Source organism: Anser anser (genome assembly GCF_964211835.1).
Source record: "Anser anser genome assembly, contig: HAP1_SCAFFOLD_707, whole genome shotgun sequence".
NCBI classification, from domain to species: Eukaryota; Metazoa; Chordata; class Aves; order Anseriformes; family Anatidae; genus Anser; species Anser anser.
In genome coordinates, this window is record NW_028154006.1 from 1 (window position 1) to 20135 (window position 20135).

The 20135-nt window shown below is 68.9% G+C and overlaps 3 protein-coding genes and 1 long non-coding RNA gene across 4 annotated transcripts; 3 read left to right on the forward strand and 1 right to left on the reverse strand.

Annotated features, from left to right (window-relative positions):
* Positions 1-1480: 1480 nt before the first annotated feature.
* Positions 1481-10828, forward strand: LOC310890975 (carnitine O-acetyltransferase-like; the record flags this gene model as incomplete). The annotated part of the gene is given in 14 exon segments (XM_083853288.1): positions 1481-1675; positions 2642-2708; positions 2711-2744; positions 3569-3622; positions 4165-4300; positions 4966-5134; positions 5823-5998; positions 6253-6353; positions 6435-6554; positions 7043-7153; positions 7758-7893; positions 8463-8525; positions 8776-8913; positions 10568-10828. Coding segments are annotated over 14 exon segments (1752 nt in total), but the record flags the coding sequence as incomplete, so codon positions are not given.
* Positions 10829-11195: 367 nt separating this feature from the next.
* Positions 11196-15633, forward strand: PRRT1 (proline rich transmembrane protein 1). The gene is given in 9 exon segments (XM_083853289.1): positions 11196-11711; positions 12249-12285; positions 12287-12362; positions 12365-12435; positions 12437-12474; positions 12477-12682; positions 13737-13911; positions 13914-13924; positions 14962-15633. Coding segments are annotated over 9 exon segments (810 nt in total). The 5' UTR covers positions 11196-11692; the 3' UTR covers positions 15139-15633.
* A 1041-nt stretch (positions 15634-16674) lies between these two features.
* LOC310890973 (uncharacterized protein) lies at positions 16675-19016 on the reverse strand. The gene is made up of 2 exons (XM_083853287.1): positions 18902-19016; positions 16675-18791 (listed from the first exon to the last, which is right to left on the reverse strand). Exon 2 carries the CDS (start codon positions 18752-18754, stop codon positions 17270-17272), a length of 1485 nt encoding a protein of 494 aa, XP_083709413.1. The 5' UTR covers positions 18755-18791; positions 18902-19016; the 3' UTR covers positions 16675-17269.
* Positions 19017-19064: 48 nt separating this feature from the next.
* Positions 19065-20042, forward strand: LOC310890974. The gene is made up of 3 exons (XR_014577374.1): positions 19065-19221; positions 19786-19862; positions 19952-20042. It is a non-coding gene; the product is annotated as an uncharacterized lncRNA (long non-coding RNA).
* Positions 20043-20135: the final 93 nt, after the last annotated feature.

The following is a 20135-nucleotide window of genomic DNA, read 5'->3' on the forward strand; positions in this document are numbered from 1 at the left end:
GGGGCTAAGGGGGGGGGGCTTAATTGGGGTGGGGGGGGGCGTTAATTGGGGTGGGGGGCGTTAATTGGGGTGGGGGGCGTTAATTGGGGGGGGTAATTAAAATGAGGGGGGTCCCGGGGGGGGGGTCCTGTGGTTTTGGGGGGGGTCCGGGGTGGGGGGCGGGCCTGAAATGGGGGGGGGGGGGTGTCCCGGTAATGGGGGGGGCCCCGGTGGGGGGGCATTGGGTAAGGGGGGGGGGGGGGTCTCAATACCGGGGGGGGGTCCCCAAATGGGGGGGGGGTGGATAGGAGAGGGGGGGTCCCATGGGGGGGGGCTCCGTGGCTCTTGCGGGGGGGATCCTCATCACCTGGGGGGGGCCCATTAGATGGGGGGGGTCCCAACCACAAGGGGGGGGTCCCAATTACCCAGGGGTTCCCCAATAATACGGGGGGGGTCCCCATATACAGGGGGGTCCCCATTACACGGGGGGGGTCCCAATCATATGGGAGGGGTCCCCATTACATGGGGGGGGTCCCAATAATATGGGGGGGGGTCCCATTATACAGCGGGGTCCCCATTACATGGGGGGGGGGTTCCCATTTCCAGGGGGATTCCCCCCCATCTGGGGGTCCCCGTTACATGGGGGGGGGTCCCAATAATATGGGGGGGGGCAATCATATTGGGGGGGGTCCCCATATACAGCGGGGTCCCCATTACATGGGGGGGGTGTCCCCATTTCCAGGGGTTTCCCCCCCCCATCTGGGGGTCTCCCTTACATGGGGGGGGGTCCCAATAATATGGGGGCATCCCGATAATATGGGGGGGGGCAATCATATTGGGGGGGGTCCCCAATATACAGGGGGGTCCCCATTACATGGGAGGGATCCCAATCATATGGGGGGGGGTCCCAATAATATGGGGGGGGAGTCCCCATATACAGGGGGGTTCCCATTACATGGGGGGGGTCCCAATCGTATGGGGGGGGCAATCGTATTGGGGGGGGGGTCCCCACTACGTCGGGGGGTCCCTATTACATGGGGGGGGTCCCAATCATATGGGGGGGGTCCCAATAATATGGGAGGGGGTCCCCATATACAGGGGTTTCCCCCCCATCTGGGGGTCCCCCTTGCGTGGAGGGGGGGTCGCAATCATATGGGGGGGGTCCCAATCATATGGGGGGGGTCCCCAATATACAGGGGGGTCCCCCTTACATGGGGGGGGTCCCAATAATATGGGGGGGTCCCCAATATACAGGGGGGTCCCATTTCCAGGGGATTCCCCCCCATCTGGGGGTCCCCCTTGCATGGGGGGGTCCCAATCATATGGGGGGGGTCCCAATAATATGGAGGGGGGGTCCCAATATACAGGGGGGTGCCCCTTACATGGGGGGGGGGGTCCCATTTCCAGGGGTTTCCCTCCCCCGTCTGGGGGTCCCCATTTCCCGGGGGGGGGGAGGGGCTCCCCTCATCCCGGGGGTGCCCCCCCCTGACCCGTGCCCCCCCCCCCCCAGGCCCCCCCGCCCGCCCCGTGGCCGGCGCTGGGGGCGACGCTGGGCCGCTACGCGGGGGCGCTGCGGGCGCTGCTGGGGGCGCGGGGGTGGGCGCGCAGCCGGGCCCTGCTGCAGGACTTCGGGGCCCCCGGGGGGGCCGGGCCCCGGCTGCAGGAGAGGCTGCGGGGGGGGCCCCCCCCGGCCGGGGTGAGTTTGGGGGGGGGGTTGGGGGGGGATGGGGGGGATTTGGGGGGGGTTGGGGGGGGTAATGGGGGAATTGGGGGGGATATGGGGGGGATATGGGGGAGATATGGGGGGGACATGGGGGGGTTGGGGGTGGGGAGGGGGATTTGGGGGGCTTGGGGGGGAATTGGGGGGCATAGGGGGGATATGGGGGGGTTGGGGGGGTAATGGGGGGGTTAATGGGGGGATTGGGGGAGTTGGGGGGGTAATGGGGGGGTTAATGGGGGGATTGGGGGAGTTGGGGGGGTAAGGGGGGGAATTGGGGGGGAATTGGGGGCTTGGGGGGTGGGGAGGGGGATTTGGGGGGCTTGGGGGGGGAATTGGGGGGCATAGGGGGGATATGGGGGGGTTGGGGGGGTAATGGGGGGGATATGGGGGAGATATGGGGGGGTTGGGGGGTGGGGAGGGGGATTTGGGGGGCTTGGGGGGGGAATTGGGGGGCATAGGGGGGATATGGGGGGGTTGGGGGGGTAATGGGGGGGTTAATGGGGGGAATTGAGGGGGTTGGGGGGAGTTGGGGGGTTGGGGGGGTAATGGGGGGGATATGGGGGGGTTGGGGGGGCAATTTGGGGGGTGGGGAGGGGGATTTGGGGGGGGTGGGGGGGTAATGGGGGGGTTAATGGGGGGATTGGGGGGGCAATGGGGGGGACGGGGGGAGTGGGGGTGGGAAATGGGGGGGTTGGGGGGGTATGGGGGGGGTTGGGGGTGGGGAGGGGGACTTGGGGGGGTGGGAGGGGGTCAATGGGGGGGTTGGGTGGGATGTGGGGGGGCTGGGGGGGGAAATTTGGGGGAATTGGGGGGTTAATGGGGGGGCTGCAGGGGTGGGAGGGGGGAAATGGGGGGGTTAAGGGGGGGTTAAATTCGGGGGGGGGCGTTTGGGGCCGGTCCCCGTGTGTCCCCCCCCCCTTATGGTGCCCCCCCCCCCCCCAGGCGTGGCCGCGGGCCCCCGGGGGCCGCCTGCCCCTGCCCGTGCACGGCAGCGTGGGGCTGGTGCTGCCCCCCAGCACTGGGAGCAGCCCGGGGGGCAGCTGCGGTGAGCGGGGGGGCACTGGGAGGCACTGGGAGGGCACTGGGAGGGACCGGGGGGGCACTGGGAGAGACTGGAAGGGACTGGGAGGGAACTGGGAGGCACTGGGAGGGAGTGGGAGGGTTATAGGGGGGAGTGGGGGGGAACTGGGGGCACTGGGAGGGAACTGGGAGGCACTGGGAGGGACTGGGGGGGCACTGGGAGGCACTGGGAGGGAACTGGGAGGCACTGGGAGGGAGTGGGAGGGGACTGGGAGGCCCTGGGGGCACTGGGAGGGTTATAGGGGGGAGTAGGGGGGAACCGGGGGGCACTGGGAGGGAACCAGGGGGCACTGGGAGGGAACCGGGAGGCACTGGGAGGGAACTGGGGGGCACTGGGAGGGAACTGGGCGGCACTGGGAGGGAGTGGGAGGGGACTGGGAGGCCCTGGGGGCACTGGGAGGGTTATAGGGGGGAGTGGGGGGGAACTAGGGGCACTGGGAGGTAACTGGGAGGGTTAAAGAGGGGAGTGGGGGGGAACTGGGAGGCACTGGGAGGGAACTGGGGGCACTGGGAGGGAGTGGGGGGGCACTGGGAGGGACTGGAAGGGACTGGGAAGGAGTGGGGGGCACTAGGAGGGACTGGGAGGGAAATGGGAGGCATTGGGAGGGAGTGGGAGGGGACTGGGGGGCACTGGGGGCACTGGGAGGGTTATAGGGGGGAGTGGGGGGGAACTGGGAGGCACTGGGAGGGAACTGGGGCCACTGGGAGGGAACTGGGAGGGAACGGGGGGCACTGGGAGCTAACTGGGCGGGCACTGGGAGCTAACTGGGAGCACTGGTCTCCCCGCAGGTTCGCGGCCCAGTTCGTGGCCGGCATCCTGGATTACCGGGCCATGGTGGAGCGGTGGGTGAGGGGCTGGGGGTCCCGGGGGGGTCCCGGGGGGTCCCTATGGGGTCCTTATGGGGTCACTGGGGGTCTCTGGGGGTCCTTATGGGGTCACTGGGGGTCCTTATGGGGTCTCTATGGGTTATTGTGGGTCCCTATGGGGTCCCTATGGGGTCCCTGTGGGGTCCCGGGGGGTCCCTATGGGGTCCCTATGGGTTCCCAGGGGGTCCCAGGGGGGTCCCTATGGGTTCCCTATGGGGTCCCAGGGGGGTCCCTATGGGGTCCCTATGGGTTCCCAGGGGGTCCCTATGGGGTCCTTATGGGGTCTCTGGGGGTCCTTATGGGGTCTCTATAGGTCCCTATGGGTCCCTGGGGGTCCCTATGGGGTCTTTGGGGGTCCCTGGGGGTCCCTATGGGGTCTCTATAGGTCCCTATGGGGTCTCTATAGGTCCCTATGAGTCCCTGGGGGTCCCTAGGGGGTCCCTGGGGGTGCCTATGGGGTCTTTGCGGGTCCCTGGGGGTCCCTACGGGGTCTCCACGGGTCCTGTCCCCCCCCCCAGGCGTGACCCCCCCGAGCCCTGGGTGCGGGCGGTTTTCGGGGGCTGCCGGGTGCCCGGCCCCCACCAGGATGGGGCCCTGCGGGTAGCCCCCGGCGCCGACCCCCCCAGCTTCATCACCGTCATCCGCAACGGGCAGGTACGGGGGGGGCAAGTGGGGGTCCTGGGGGGGCACTGGGGGGATTTGGGGGGGCTGGAGGGGGAAATGGGGGGGTCCTGGGGGGAAATGGGGGGGTCGGGGGGGGAAATGGGGGTGCTGGGGGGAATGTTGGGGGTCCTGGGGGGGGGAATGGGGGCTTCAGAGGGTCTGGGGGGGAATTGAGGGTCCCGGGGGGACCTTTTGGGGTGCTGGGGGGGCAATTGGGGGTCCTGGGGGGGGAAGGGGGGCCTTGGGGGAGGACTTTGGGGGTCCTGGGGGAGAATTGGGGGTCTGGGAGGGGGGAAATGGGGGCTTGAGGGGGTCCTGGGGGGGGGGAATTAGGGCCTGGGGGGGGGAGCACTGGGGGTCCTGGGGAGGGAAATGGGGGAATTTTGGGGGTCCTGGGGGGGAAATGGGGGTCTCGGGGGGGGTCTTGGGGGGGCCTTTGGGGGTGTTGGGGGGAAATTTGGGGGTCCTGGGGGGCACTTTGGGGGTTCCTGCCCCCCCCAACGCCCCCCTTTCCCCCCCTTCCCCCCAGTTCTTCTCGGGGTGCTGGGGGGGCATTTTGGGGGCGCTGGGGGGGGGAATTTGGGGGTCCTGGGGGGCACTTTTGGGGTTCCTGCCCCCCCCAACAGCCCCCTAACCCCCCCCTTCCCCCCCCCCAGTTCTTCTCGGTGCAGGCGTGCGGGGGCTCAGGCACCCCCCTGCCCGCGGCCGCCCTGGGGGCTCAGCTCGGGGCCCTGCGGGGGGCGCCCGGGGGGGGGCCGGGCCTGGGGGCGCTGACGGGGGAGCACCGGCGGGGCTGGGGCCGGGCCTACGGGCTGCTCATGCGCGGTGAGGGGCGGGGCCTCGAGGGGGGCGTGGCCTAAAGGGGCGTGGCCTAAAGGGGGAGGGGCTTGTGGGGGCGGGGAGTGGACGGGGGAGGTGGGGAGGGGGTTTTGGGGGGGGTGGGAGGGGGGAAAGGGGGGACTTCCGGGTGTGGGGGAGGGACTTCCGGTGAAGGGGGTGGGATTTCCGGGGTCATGGGTGGGACTTCCAGGGTTATGGGTGGGATTTGGTGCGTTTGGGGTGGGACTTCCTGTGCTGGGGGAGGTTCTTCCGGGGTTATGGGAGGGACTTCCGGTGTGTGGGTAGAACTTCCGGTGTTGGGGGTGGGACTTCCGGGGTTATGGGTGGGGTTTCCGGGGTGTGGGGGGGAATAAAGGGGAGGGGGGGTTCCTGTTTAGGGGGTGGTACTTCCTGTTTGGGGGGGTGACTTCCTGTCTGGAGGGCTGGGCTTCCTAGTTGAGGGGCGGGACTTCCTGTCTGTAGGCCTTCCGGTGGTGGGACTTCCTGTCTAAAGGGTGGGACTTCCTGTCTGTAGGGGTTGACTTCCTTCCTGTTGGGGGGCTGGGCTTCCTGTTTGCGGGTCTCTTGGGGGCGGGACTTCCTGCATGCAGGCCTTCTGGGGCGGGACTTCCCACCGGGGGGAGGGGCAGGACTTCCTGCCCGGTCCCTGCTGAGGGCGGGACTTCCTGCGCAGACCGCCTGAACCGGGCCTCGATTGGCCGGATCCAGCGCAGCCTCCTGGCCCTGGCGCTCGACGCCCCCGTCATGGCCGCCGGGGGGCGGAGCCCGGGGGGCGGGGCCGGGCAGGTGCTGCACGGGGGCGGGGCCGGCGCCAACAGCTGCAACCGCTGGTTCGACAAGGCCCTGCAGGTGGGCGGGGCCTCGGCCGGAAGGGGGAGGGGGCGGGGCTTCTCGGAGGGGCGGGGCTTCGAGGTTTAGTCCCTGGGATGGGGGCGGAGCTTCCAAAGGGGCGGGGCTTAGGCCCTGGGAGGGGGCGGGGCTTCCTTGTTTAGTCCCGGAGAGGGGCGGGGCTTCTTGTTTTTGGCCCGGAGGGGGCGTGGCTTGCTGGGGGTGGGCGTGGCTCTCTCTGGGGGCGGGGCCTCACCCCCTGGCCCCGCCCCCAGCTGATCGTGGGGGCGGACGGGGCCTGCGGGCTGCTGTACGACCCGGAAGTGATCGACGGCGCCGTCGCCGCCGAGATGGCCGACCACGCCCTGGCCTTCTGGTAACCATGGCAACCGGTTTGGGGCGGGGCTATGGGGGAAGGGGGCGGGGCTTCCCCCGCGCTGACCCCGCCCCCTCTCAGCCGACGCCCCGCCCCCGAGGACGCCCTGGTGCCGGCCCTGCCCCCGCCCCAGCGGCTGCGCTTCAGCCTCAGCCCCGAGATCGAGCCCGAGGTGCGGCGGGCGAAGCGGCACCTGGACAGGTGGGGGCACGGGGGGGGCCTGGGGGGGGGGGCTGGGGGTCCTGGGGGGGTCCTGGGGAGTCCTCGGGATGTTCTGGTGGGGTTCTGGGGGGAATTGAGGGGGCCCAGGGGGGGCTGGAGGGGGCAGTGGGGTCCTGGGGGGGTCCTGGGGGGAATTGGAGGGGTCTTGAGGGGGCTGTTGGGGGTTCTGAGGGGCAACTGGGGAGGTTGGGGGGTCCTGGGGGAGGCTGGGGGGGTCTTTGGGGGGCTGGAGGGGTCCTAGAGGGGGTCCTGGGGGTGTCCTGGGGGGAATTGGGGGTTCCTGGGGGGGTTCTGGGGCGCCGGGGGAGTCCTGGAGGGACCAGGGGGGCTCCTGGGGAGAACTGGGGAGGAACTGGGGGGGTCCTAGGGGAGGAAGGGGGAGGGCAATGGGGCGGCTTGGGTCTGGGGGGGCTCCTGGGGGGCCGTGGGGGGCTCCTGATCGTTGTGGGGCGCCCCCCCCCCCCCAGCCTGGCGGCGGACGTGGAGGTGCACTGCTTCACCCACGAGGGCTTCGGCGAGGCCGGGCCGGCGCAGGCGGAGGCGCTGCTGCAGGTGGCGCTGCAGGTGGCCTTCTACAGGTGGGGGGGGGCAAAAATTCGGGGGGGCCCATGGGGGGGGACCCGGATGGGGGGGGACCCGGATTGGGGTGACACTGATGGGGGGGACCAATGGGGGGGGAACCTGTTGGAGGGGGAGCTGGGCGTGGGGGGAACCAATGTGCAGGGGTTCAGTTGGGGGGGGGAGACTAAATGTGGGGGGAGTTGGGTGTGGTGGGGGGAACCTGTTAGAGGGGGGAACCGTGGGGAGGGGGGGGGGACCAATTATGGGGGGGAACCAATGTGTGGAGACCCAGGTGTGGGGGGGACCCAAATGCGGTGGGACCTGGGTGAGGTGGGGGGAACCTATTAGAGGAGGGACCCATGGGGGGGAACCAATTATGGGGGGACCCAATTATGGGGGGAACCAATAAAAGGGGGAACCAATGTGCGGGGTCCCTCTTCCAGGGGGGACCCGGGTGTGGGGGACCCGCGGGGGCCGGGGGGACCGAATGGGGGTGGGACCACCCGGAAGCGGTGGCGCTGGGGGCGGGGGGAGGCGCTTTGGGGGCGGATCTCTGCGGGGGGGGGGGGGGGAGGAACCTTTTTTGGGGGGAACCAATCAGCGGGGGCCGTGTCCCCGCAGGGTGCACGGGACGCTGAGCGCCTGCGCCGAGGCCCCGCCCCTCCGGCCCCGCCCCCTGCCCCACCCCCACCTGGTGCTGCCCCCGGGGCCGCTCTGCCTGCGCCTGGCACGGGCCCTGCAGCGCCCCGGGACCAAGGTGGGCGGGGCCTAGGGGGGCGGGGCCTCAGGGGGCGGGGCTTCAGGGGCGGGGTCTCAGGGGGCGGGGTCTCAGGGGGCGGGGTCTCAGGGGGCGGGGCTTAAAGGGGGAGGGGGTCGAGGGGGTGGGGAGTCGAGGGGAGGGGACTTGGGGGGGACTTCCGGTTTGGGGTGGTTGGGGGAGGGACTTCCTGTCCGATGGGGGGGCGGGACTTCCTGTTATGGGGGGGTTGGGGGTGGGACTTCCGGTTTCTGGGTGTTTGGGGGAGGGACTTCTGGGGAGTTGGGGGCGGGACTTCCTGTCTGTCCTGGTCGGGGGCGGGGCTTCCTCTTGGGGGCGGAGCCTGGGAAGGGGGCCGGGGGGCGGGGCTTCCGGTCTATGGGCGGGACTTCCTGCATGGGGACTAGTGGGAGGGACTTCCTGGGGGCGGGACAGGAAGTGGGGGAGGGGGGCAGGACTTCCCCTCCCTTCGGGGGCGGGACTTCCTGTCGTGGTGGGCGGGGCTTCCTGCCGGGGTGGGCGCGACTTCCTGCCGAGGGGGCGGGACTTCCGGTGACGTCCCCGGGCAGCCCCAGGCCCTCCTTTCCCTGCTGGGGGCGGCGGCGGCGGCGCAGCGGCAGCGGGCCGACGAGGTGAGGCCCGTTGCCATGGCGACGCCGTCGCCATGGCAACCGATGACGCGACGCGGTCGCCGTGGCGACGCCGTTTCCCGTGGCAACCGCGGGGCGGGGCGGCGCCCCACGTGACGTAGTTGCCGTGGCAGCGCGGTTGCCGTGGCGACGCGGTTCCCATAGCAACCGCGGGGCGGTGCAGCACCCGCCCTGGCGACGCGGTCGCCGTGGTGACGCGGTCGCCGTGGTGACGGCGTCGCCATGGCGACAGGTGGCGGCGGGGCAAGGCGCCGAGCGGCACCTGCGGGCGCTGGGCCTGGCGGCCGTGGGCCTCGGGGAGCCGCTGCCGGAGCTGTTCCGGGACCCCGGCTACGCGCGGGCAACGCACTTCCGGCTGTGCACCCTGCAGGTACCCCAAACCGCACGGATTTAACCCAAAAATCACACCGATGCGGCCCGAAGTGACGCGAACGTGGCCCCGAATAGCACGAATGGGGCGCAAAGTGACACAAAATGACACAAAGGTGGCCGAAAATGACAGAAATTCGGCCCTAAACAGCACAGATGTGGCCCAAAGTGACCCAAAATGACAGAAATTTGGCCCTAAATAGCACAAATGTGACCCAAAATGACACAGAATGACAGAAATGTGGCCCTAAATAGCACAAATGTGGCCTAAAGTGACCCAAAATGACAGAAATTTGGCCCTAAGTAGCACAAATGTGACCCAAAATGACACAGAATGACAGAAATGTGGCCCTAAATAGCACAAATGTGGCCCAAAGTGACCCAAAATGACAGAAATTTGGCCCTAAGTAGCACAAATGTGACCCTAAATAGAACAAATGTGGCCCAGAGTGACACAGAATGACACAAGTGTGGCCCAGAATGACAGAAATGTGGCCCTAAATAGCACAAATGTGGCCCAAAATGACACAGAATGACAGAAATGTGGCCCTAAATAGCACAAATGTGGCCTAAAGTGACCCAAAATGACAGAAATGTGGCCCTAAATAGCACAAATGTGCCCAAAGTGACATAAAATGACAGAAATTTGGCCCTAAGTAGCACAAATGCGGCCCTAAATAGCACAAATGTGGCCCAAAATGACACAGAATGACAGAAATGTGGCCCTAAATAGCACAAATGTGACCTCAAGTGACACAAAGTGATAAAATTTTGACCCTAAGGAGCACAAATGTGGCCCAAAATGACCCAAAATGACAGAAATGTGGCCCTAAACAGCACAAATGTGCCCAAAGTGACACAAAATGACAGAAATTTGGCCCTAAGTAGCACAAATGCGGCCCTAAATAGCACAAATGTTGCCCAAAGTGACACAGAATGATAGAAATTTGGTTCTAAATAGCACAAATGTGGCCCAAAGTGACACAGAATGACAGAAATTTGGTTCTAAATAGCACAAATGTGGCCCAAAGTGACACAAAGTGATAAAATTTTGGCCCTAAGGAGCACAAATGTGGCCCAAAATGACCCAAAATGACAGAAATGTGGCCCTAAATAGCACAAATGTGCCCAAAGTGACATAAAATGACAGAAATTTGGCCCTAAATAGCACAAATGTGGCCCTAAATAGCACAAATGTTGCCCAAAGTGACACAGAATGACAGAAATTTGGTTCTAAATAGCACAAATTTGGCCCAAAGTGATACCACGTGACAGAAATGTGCCCCAAACTGACAGAAAATTGGACCTAAATAGCATAAATGTGGCCCAAAGTGACCCAAAATGACAGAAATTTGGCCCCTGAATAGCACAACTGTGGATACTTGGGGTCATTTTATGGGTATTTGGGGTCCGTTTGTGGATATTTGGGGTCGATTTGTGGGTGTTTGGGGTCAGTTTATGGGTATTGGGGGGTCTCTGGTGGTGTTTGGGGTCAGTTCAGTGGCATTTAGGGACAATTTACGGGTATTTGGGGTCACTTCGGGGCTATTTAGGGTCAGTTTATGGATGTTTGGGGTCCGGGGGGGGGTTGCTGCGGGCAGGGGGGGCTTTTTTGGGGCGATTTTCACTTTTCTGGCTGCTTTTCTCTCCCCCAGGTGCACTCCCGCGAGCCCTGCTGGCCGCTGCGGGGGCCGCTGGTGCCCGACGGCTACGGGGTGGGCGTGGGGCACTCGCCCCCCCCCGGCGCCCCCCCGGGGACCCCCCCCGGCCCCCTGCGCGTCACCGTCACCGCCTTCGCCTGCTGCGGCCAGACGGGGGCCGCGCTGCTGGGGGAGGCCCTGCGGGGGGCCCTCGACACCCTGGGGGGGCTCCTGCGCCGCTACGGACCCCTCCCCGGCCCCCCGTGACCCCCCCCCCCAAAAAAAAATCCTGGACACCTCCAAAATTCCTGGACACCCCCCAAAAAAAAGTCTTGGATACCCCCCCCCCCCAATTCCTGCCCCCCCCCCCAAATCCCTGGATTCCCCCAAAATATTTCTGCCCCCCCCCCACATTTACTGCCCCCCCCCCACATTTACTGCCCCCCCCCCACATTTACTGCCCCCCCTCAATTTCTGGACCCCCCCAAATTCCTGAACCCCCCCCGAAATTTTTGACCCCCCCCCCAATTTCCTGCCCCCCCTTTTGCCCCCCAAACTCCTGCCCCCCCCATCCCCTCCCCCGCCCCCTCCCCCAATCCCTGCCCACCCCCCCCCCTTTGAGCACCCCCCCCCCAGCACGGGACCAGCCCCCCGGGGCCGCACGGCGCCTATTTTGGGCCCAAACCTCCGTTTTTTGGGTCACCGCCTTAAATAAAACCCAACAAAAGCGCCTCCCAGCCTCACCCGGGTCATACCGGGACGGAATCCAGGCCGGGTTTTCCGCCGAGCCCGCCCGGCTCCGCTCCGCCGCGAGCTCCGGGCCCGCTGCCGGGAGGCGCGATCCAGGCCGGGTTTTGCGCGGCGGGGCCGGCTCCGATCCGCTCCCCGTGATCCAGGCCGGGTTTTGCGCGCCGGCTCCGTTCCGTTCCGCTGGATCCGGGCCGGGCTCTGCGCGCCGGGGCCGGACCCGCTCCGCTCCGGGCGATCCACGCCGGGTTTTGCGCGCCCGGAGCCGGCTCCGTTCCGCTCCGCGCGATCCAGGCCGGGCCCGGAGGAGGGGGGGGGGGGCAGGGGGGGGGCGGGGGTCCCGGCCCGGTGCCGGCTCCGGTTCCGGTTCCGGTTCCGGTTCGGGCCCAGGCCATGGCGGCCGAGAAACCCGGTGCGGAGGGGGGGGGGGAGGATTTTTTTTGGGGGGGGGGGGGCGGGGGGTGACCCAGAAACCAGGGGGGGGGAGGGGAGAAGGGATGGGGGGGGTTGGGGGGGGGCTGAGGGTTTTGGGGGGGCTGGGGAGGATTTGGGGGATTTTGGGGGGCTGAGGGGTTTTGGGGAGTTCAGGGGTTTTGGGGGGCCGGGGGGGTCTTTTGGGGGGGGCTGAGGGGTCCTTGGAGGGGGCCGAGGGGGTTTGGGGGGGGCCTGAGGGGGTTTTTTGGGATCGGGGGGGGGCTCGGGGTCTTTGGGGGGTGCTGAGGGGTCTGGGGGGTCTGGGGGGGGATTTAGGGGGGCCTTCGGGGGGGCCGAGAGGGTTTGGGGGGGCTTTGAGATGCTTTGGGGGGGCCCTTATAGGACGGGGGACCGAGGGCTTTTTGGGGGGGGCTGAGAGCCTTTGGGGGGCCTTCTGGCCCTGGGGGGGTGCTGGCAGGTTTTGGGGGGGGGCTCCGAGCCCCCTCTGACCCCCCCCCCCCCCCCCCCATTGCAGGTGTACCGGAGGGGGCCCCCCACGCCTCTCCCCCCCCTACGGCCCCCGGCCCCCCCCGGCCCCCTGGGGGTCGGGGGGCTGGGGGGGGGCTTGGGGGCGGCCACTTTGCCGCGGGGGGGGGGGGCGGGGGGGGCCCGGCGGGGGCGGCCACGCTGCCCAGGGGGGGGCCGGGGCTGCTGGCGGGGGGGGGGGGGGGCGGCCACGCTGCCGCGGGGGCTGCCGGGGGCCGCGGCCCCCCCCACGGCGGCCCCCTCCCCCCCCACCACGCCGCCACCCTGCCCCGGCCCCCCCCCCACGCCGCCGCCGCCGCCGGGCCCCCCCCGCAGCCCTACGGGGCCCCCCCCCCGCAGCCCCCCCTGCCCTACGCGCCCCCCCCCTTCGCCCTGCAGCTGCAGCCCTGCACCGCCTACGTGCCCGTGTACCCCGTGGGGCCGGTGAGGGGGCGGGGCTTCGGGGGAGGGGGCGGGGCTTGGGGGAGGGGGCGGGGTCAGCGGGAAGGGGGCGGGGCTTGTGGGAGGGGCGGGGCTTGTGGGAGGGGGCGGGGCTTGTGGAGGGGGCGGGGTCAGCGGGAGGGGGCGGGGCTTGGGGAGGGGGCGGGGCTTGTGGGGAGGGGGCGGGGCTTGTGGGAGGGGGCGGGGTCAGCGGGAGGGGCGGGGCTTGTGGGAGGGGGCGGGGTCAGAGGGAAGGGGGCGGGGTCAGTGGGAGGGCAGGGCTTCGGGGGGGAGGGGCGGGGCTTGGGGAGGGGGCGGGGTTATGGGGGAGGGGAGCTGGGGATGCCCCAATGGGGATGGAGATGAGCGCAGGGGGGGCGGGGCTAAATGAAATGGGCGGGGCTAACGATGGGGGCGTGGTTTCACGGGTGGGCGTGGCTGTGTGGGCGTGGCCTAAGGGCTGGGGGCGGGGCTTGTAGAGGATGGCTGGAGTTGCCGGGGGCGTGGCTTATGGGAGGGGGCGTGGCCTCATCTGGGGGCGTGGTCTCAGGGGAGGGGCGTGTCCTTGTGGGCGGAGCCTGGCTGAGCCCCCAGACCTAAGGGGGGGGAGCATCGCCTATGGGGCGTGGCTTGTGGGAGGGGGCGTGGCTTGTGGAGGGGGCGTGGCTTGTGGGAGGGGGCGTGGCTTGTGGGAGGGCGTGGCCTCGCCGAATGGCGTGTCCTGTGGGCGGAGCCTGGGTGAGCCCCCAGACGTAAGGGGGAGCATCGCCTATGGGGCATGGCTTGTGGGAGGGGGCGTGGCTTGTGGGAGGGGCGTGGCTTGTGGAGGGGGCGTGCCTAGCCGAATGGGCGTATCCTTGTGGGCGGAGCCTGGGTGAAGCCCCCCAGACCTAAGGGGGGGGGCATCGCCTATGGGGCGTGGCTTGGTGGAGGGGGGCGTGGCTTGTGGGAGGGGGCGTGGCTTGTGGGAGGGGCGTGTCCTGTGGGAGGGGGCGTGTCCTCAAAAAGGGGGCGTGTCCTCGCCGGGGGCGTGTCCTGACCTCCCCCTCCCCCCCAGGCCTACGGCGCCGCCCCCCCCGGCCCCAGCCCCGGCCCCCTGCGGGCCCGGTGGGGGTGGCGCTGGGGGGCCGGGGGGGGCGGCGGAGGGCCCGCGGGGGCGCCCCACGACTACCTGCCCATCGCCGTGCTCACCACCCTCTGCTGCTTCTGGCCCACCGGCGTCGTCGCCATCGTCAGGCCGTGCAGGTTAATTAGGGGCTGGGGGGGGGTCATTGGGGGCGGGGGGAGGCCGGTTTGGGCCCGGAGGGGGGTAATTAGGGGCTGGAGGAGGATAATTGGGGGCGGGGGGGGCCGGTTCGGGCCTGGAGGGGGGTAATTAGGGGCTGGAGAGGGGTAATTAGGGCCTGGAGAGGGGTAATTAAGGGCTAGGGGGGGTAATTAAGGGCTGGAGAGGGGAAATTAAGGGCTATGGGGGGTAATAAAGGGTTATGGGGGAGTAATTAAGGGCTGGGGGGTAATTAAGGGCTGGAGGGGGGAAATTAAGGGCTATGGGGGGTAATTAAGGGCTATGGGGGCCTAGTTCATGGCTGGGGGGCCTAATTAAGGGCTAGGTGCCTTAATTAAGGGCCGAGGGTCCTAATTAAGGGCTGGGGGGCCCTAATTAAGGGCTGGGGCATCCATTTCAGGCCTGGGGGGGTCATAATTAAGAGCTGGGGGGGGCTAATTAAGGGCTGAGTGGGCTAATTAAGTGCTGGAGGAGGTTAACTCAGTGCTGGAGGGGCTAATTAAGGCCTGGTAGTGCCTAATTCAGGCTGGGGGGTGCTTAATTGAGGGCTGGGGGGGCTACTTAAGGACTCAGAGGTCCAATTCAGGCGGGGGGGGGGTCCTAATTAAGGGCTGGGAGTTCTAAGGCTGGTGGGTCCTAATTAAGGACTAAGGGGCACTAATTAAGGTCTGGGAAGGGTCTAATTACGGCCTAAGAGGTCCTAATTAAGGGCTGGGGGGTAATAGAGTGCTGGGAGGAGCTAATTAAGGGCTGGAGAGACCTAATTAAGGGCTGTGGTGGCCTAATTAAGGGCTGTGGTGGCCTAATTAAGAGCTGCGGTGCCCTAATTAAGGGCTGCGGTGGTACGAGGGGGTACGAATCAAGGCCCCGGGGGAACTAATTAAGGCCCCAGGGGAACTAATTAAGGCCCCGGGGGAACTAATTAAGGCCGCGGGGGAACTAATTAAGGCCGCGGGGCCCCTAACGAGGCGTGTCCGTCCCCCCCCCGCCGGGGCAGGTGCGCACGGCGGTGGCGCGGGGCGACATCGTGTCGGCCGAGATCGCCTCGCGGGAGGCGCGCAACTTCTCCTTCATCAGCCTGGCGGTCGGCATCGCCGCCATCGTGCTCTGCACCATCCTCACCGTCGTCATCATCATCGCCGCGCAGCACCACGACAACGACTGGGAGCCCTAGCAACGGCCGCCGTCGCCTAGCAACGGTTTCCGCCTCCCGCCGCCGCCTAGCAACGGCCCCCCGTCGCCTAGCAACGGTTTCCCGCCTCCCGCCGTCGCCTAGCAACGGCTCCCCGCCTCTCGCCGCCGCCTAGCGACGGCCCCCCACCGCCTAGCAACGGCTTCCCGCCGCCCGCCGTCGCCTAGCAACGGTTTCCCGCCTCCCGCCGTCGCCTAGCAACGGTTTCCCGCCTCCCGCCGCCGCCTAGCGACGGCCCCCGCCTCCTAGCAACGTCTTCCCGCCTCCCGCCGTCGCCTAGCAACGGCTCCCCGCCGCCCGCCGTCGCCTAGCAACGCCCGCGTCGCCGTCAGCGACGCCCCGCCCCCTCCGCCTCGCTCCTTGGACACGCCCCCCCTTTCTTCCGCATCGCCATGGCAACGCCCGCATGCCGAGCCCCGCCCCGCCCCTGTGACGCGTCGCGCTGGCGGACCAATAAACGTCCGTGTTGAGACGGGGGAGGGCGGGGCCTCCGTGGCGGCTGTTGCTGGGCAGATTAAGGGAGGCGCGGGCGCACAAAATGGCGGCCGCGGGGCGCCCCCCCCCCCCCCCCCCCAACCTGAGGCGTTCCCAAACGCTTAATTAACGCCTCGGTTAATTAACGGAGCAGCCCCAAATTAATGAACTGGTTTATTAACGGCGGGGGGGGGGGGGGGGGCTGAGGTTGTGCCCCCCCCCCCCGGTCCAAAATGGTGTTGCTATGGCAATGCCCCCCCCCGACCCCCAAATCGCCCCAATCCTCCCCAAAACCCGCCCCAAAACTCCAGGAAGCCGCCATTAAACTCCCCCAAACCGCCTAAATCCCTCAAAGCCCCCAAAGCTCCCCGAAGCCCCCCGTTACACCCCCAAATCCCACCGAAACTCCACAAAACTCCCCAAAATCCCCACAAAAAAAACCTTAAATCCCCCCTGAACCTTCCCCAAACCTCCTAAAATTCCCCCCTAAGCCCCCAAACCTCCCTAAACCCCCCCCAACCTCCCTCAAGGCCTCCAAAACTACCCCCAAACCCTTCAAACCTCCCCAAAGCCCCCCCAAAACTCCCCCCAGGCCTCCCAAACTCCCCCAACCCCCCCAAACCTCCCCAAAGCCCCCCAAAACTGCTCCAAACCTCCCCAAATCCCGCTAACCCTCCCCAAAAGCCCCCAAATCCCCCTCCACGGGTCGGCCTCCCTCACACAAACAGCCTCCCCAGGCCCCTGGCCAGCCTCGCGTCCTCCAAAACCTCCCCAAAACCCCAAAATTCTCCCCAAACCTCCCCCAAGTCCCCCCAAACTCCCCCCCAAACCTAAAATGACTCCAAAACCCCTAAAATGACCCCAAAAGCCCCCTCCCCGTGCTGGCCTCTATTACGCGAACAGCCTCCCCAGCCCCCTGGCCAGCCTCGCGTCCTCCCGAACTCCCTGAAACCTCCCCAAAACCCCCAAAATTCCCCCCAAACCTCCCCCAATACCCCCAAACCTCCCCCAAGTCCCCCCCAAACTCCCCCCAAAACCCTAAAATGACCCCAAAACCCCCTCCCCGTGCCGGCCTCCCTCACGCGAACAGCCTCCCCAGCCCCCTGGCCAGCCTCGCGTCCCTCTCCCGGGCCTCCCCCCGCACCCTCCTCAGCTCCCTCCTGGCGGCGGCGTTGCCGGGCTCCTGCCTCAGCACCAGCGCCAGGTCGGCGGCCGCCGCCTCCAGGTCCCGCATGGCCGCCGCCGCCAGCGCCCGCCGGTACCGGGCCTTGACGTGGCCCGGCCTCAACGCCAGCGCCTTGCCCGCGTTGGCCGCCGCCGCCGCCGGCAGCCCCAGCCTCAGCTGGCACAGGGCGAGCCCGGCGGTGGAGGTCGGCCTTGGGGTGGGCGCGCGCCGGCGGCAGCGGCGGCGGCCCCCCGGCGGCGGCGGCGGCGCGCAGGGCGGCGGGAAAAGGCGCGGGCGGCGGGGAGCAGCGCCCCGGCGCCGAAGAGGGCGGTGGCGCGGGCTTTGCGGGCCAGGACGGCGGCCCAGCGGTCGCCGGCGGCCTCCCAAAAGGCCGGGGCGGCCGTGAAGCCCCCCAGGGTGACCACCACGGCGGCGGCGGCGCCGGCCGGCAGCGGCGGGCGCGTTCGCCCAGGGTCATGGTCTCCAGGCAGGCGTCCAGCGCCACCGCCCAGCGCCCCTCGGCCGTCCCCAGGCGCAGCGTGTGCCAGCGGCGCCCCCCCGGCAGCGGGCCGCCCTCCGGGGGCGGTTCCAGGAGCACCCGGCACCGGGACCCCCAACCGGGGCGGTCAAGACCGCGGCCGGGCCGGAGGATCTGCTTGGAGAAGGAGGCGTCGGGGCTGCGCCACCACGGGGCGGCCTCCGTTGGGTCTTGGGGGGCCTCCGTTGGGTCTTGGGGGGTCCCGGTTGGGTCTTGGGGGCTCCCAGTTGGGTTTTGGGGGGTCCCGGTTGGGTCTTGGGGGTCCCAGTTGGGTTTTGGGGGGCCCCCGTTGGGTTTTGGGGGGATTCCGTTGGGTTTTGGGGGGATTCCGTTGGGTTTTGGGGGTCTTCGTTGGCGTTGGTTGGGATTTTGGGGGCTTTGGTTGGGTTCTCGTTGACGTCAGTTGGGTTTTTGGGGTCCCCAGTTGGGTTTTCGGGGTCCTTGATGACGTCACTTGGGTTCTCGTTGACATCAGTTGGGTTTCGGGGGCCCTCAGTTGGCTTCTCGGGGTCCTCGATGACGTCACTGGGGTTCCTGTTGACGTCGGTTGGCTCTTTGAGGTCCTCGGTTGGGTTTTGGGGGTCCTCAGTTGGCTTTCTGGGGTCCTTGATGACGTCAGTTGGGTTCTCGTTGACATCGGTTGGGTTTTGGGGGTCCTCAGGGGGGGTTTCGGGGTCCCCGATGACATCACTGGGGTTCCTGTTGACGTCGGTCGCCTCCTCGGGGTCTCTGGTGGCCCCGCTGGGCCTTCCGGGGCCCCCGGCCGGGTTCTCGTTGACGTCCCTCGGGCTTTCGGGCTCCCGGTTGCCCCCGGCCCGCTCCTCGTTGCCACCCTTTGGGTCTCCCTCGCCATTGGCCGCCTCCTCGGGCTCTCCGCTGCCATTGGCTGGCTCCCAGCCGGCCGCGTGCTCATTGGCTGCCGCCCCCGGCGCGTCCCACAGGGCCCAGGGGTCCCCGTCCTCGTCCCCGCAGGGCTCGCGGAGCCACGCCTCCTCGCTGCGCCAGTCCCACGCCTCATTGGCTGACGGCGCCGGGGCTGCCGCCTGATTGGACGGCCCGGGAAGCGACGCGGCTGCCCCGTTGGACGCCTCCGGGCGCGCTGCGTTCTCATTGGTCGGTCCCCGTGGCCCTGCGCCTTCATTGGTCGGCTCCCGGCTCCCTGCGTCCTCATTGGCTGAGTCCTTGTTCGCTTCCCGCCCTTCTAGCTGCTCATTGGCCGGCCGGCAGCTCCCTGCTCCCTCACTGGCCGCGCCCCGCGGTGCTGCGATCCCATTGGCCGCCTCCTCCTCCACCCGGCGCCCCTCATTGGCCGGCTCCGCGCCCCCTCCCTCCCCATTGGACCAACCTGGGGGCGCTCGCTGCCCATTGGCCGCCTCCTCTGCGGCCGCTCCGCTCCCATTGGCTGCTTCTCCCCCTTCCATCTCGGCCGCGGGCCAATCACAGCGCTCCGCCGGCGGCCTACAGCAGAGAGGGGGCGTGGCCAGTCCCTTGGGGGCGTGGCCAGGCCTGGAGGGGGCGTGGCCAAGCCCCGAGGGCCCCCCCCGCTCCCGCAGCTCCCGGCCACGCACCTGGGCCCGCACCGGCAGCGTCACTTCCGGCTTCCTCCCGAAGCCCCGCCCCCTCGCGTCACTTCCGCTCCCCCTCCCCCGTCGCCACGGTTACGGCGCGGGGAGGGGAGGGGGGAGAGGAGCGCGGCGCGGCTGCGCGGCCCCGCCCCCGCGCGCCGATTGGCCGGCGGGCGGCGCGGGCGGCGCCGATTGGCTGGCGGCGGCGGAAGTGGGCGGGGCCGCGGGGGGGGGGCAAGATGGCGGCGCTGGGCCGGAGCTGCTGGTGCTGAGCGACGCGGGGCGCTTCCGGGCCGACAACCTGCTGGGCGCCGAGGACTGGGGTCGGGGGCGGGGCCTCGGAGAGGGGGCGGGGCCTAAGCGAGGGGGCGGGGCCTGGCGGAGGGGGGGCGGGGCGGAGGGGTGCGGGGAGGCCGGGGGCACTTCCGGGTTTGGGGGAAAGGGGCGGGGCTTAAGGGGGCGGGGCTTAAGGGGCGGAGCTTGGGCGGGAGCTGGGGGGCGGGGTCTTAAAGGGGGCGGGGCCTGGGAGGGGGCGGGGCCAAGGGGAGGAGGCTGGGGGCACTTCCGGGTTGGGGGAGGGGGCGGGGCTTGAATGGGCGGGGCTTGGGGCGGGGCTTGAATGGGCGGGGCTTGAGACTCATAGGGGGCGGGGCTAAGTGTGTAGGGGGCGGGGCTTGGAGAGTGGGGGCGGGGCTTGTGGGGGCAGGGCTTCTGGCCCTGGGGGCGGGGCTAAGTGACTCGGGGCCGGCCTGAGGGGGCGGGGCTAGAGGCAGGGGGCGGGGCTTGAGGCAGGGGGCGGGGCTTGAGGCAGGGGGGGTGGCCTGAAGGTGAGGGGGCGTGGCTTACGGGAAGAGGGGGGCGTGCCCCCGCCTGGCCCCGCCCCCCAGATGCCGCCCTCTTCGGTTGCCTCGACGACCGCCTGGAGCCCGCCCCCCTCTTCCCCCCCCTGGACCCCGACCCCGTGGTAAGCCCGCCCCCAGCCCCGCCCCCTCGGTGGGCGGGGCCAGCGGGAGCCCCGCCCCCTTATTAACTCCCCCCCCCCCCCCAAAAAAGGTGGACGCAGCCTTCGGGGGGGGGGCGGCCGCCAGCCCCCCCGACCCCCCCTGGGACCCCGACCCCCCCGGCTCTTCCCCGGTGAGTGGAGGGGGGGGGATTTGGGGGCGGGGGGGGGGAATTTGGGGGTTGGGGGGGATTTTGGGGTGGGGGAGCTCGGGGGATCTGGGGGGGGGATTTTGGG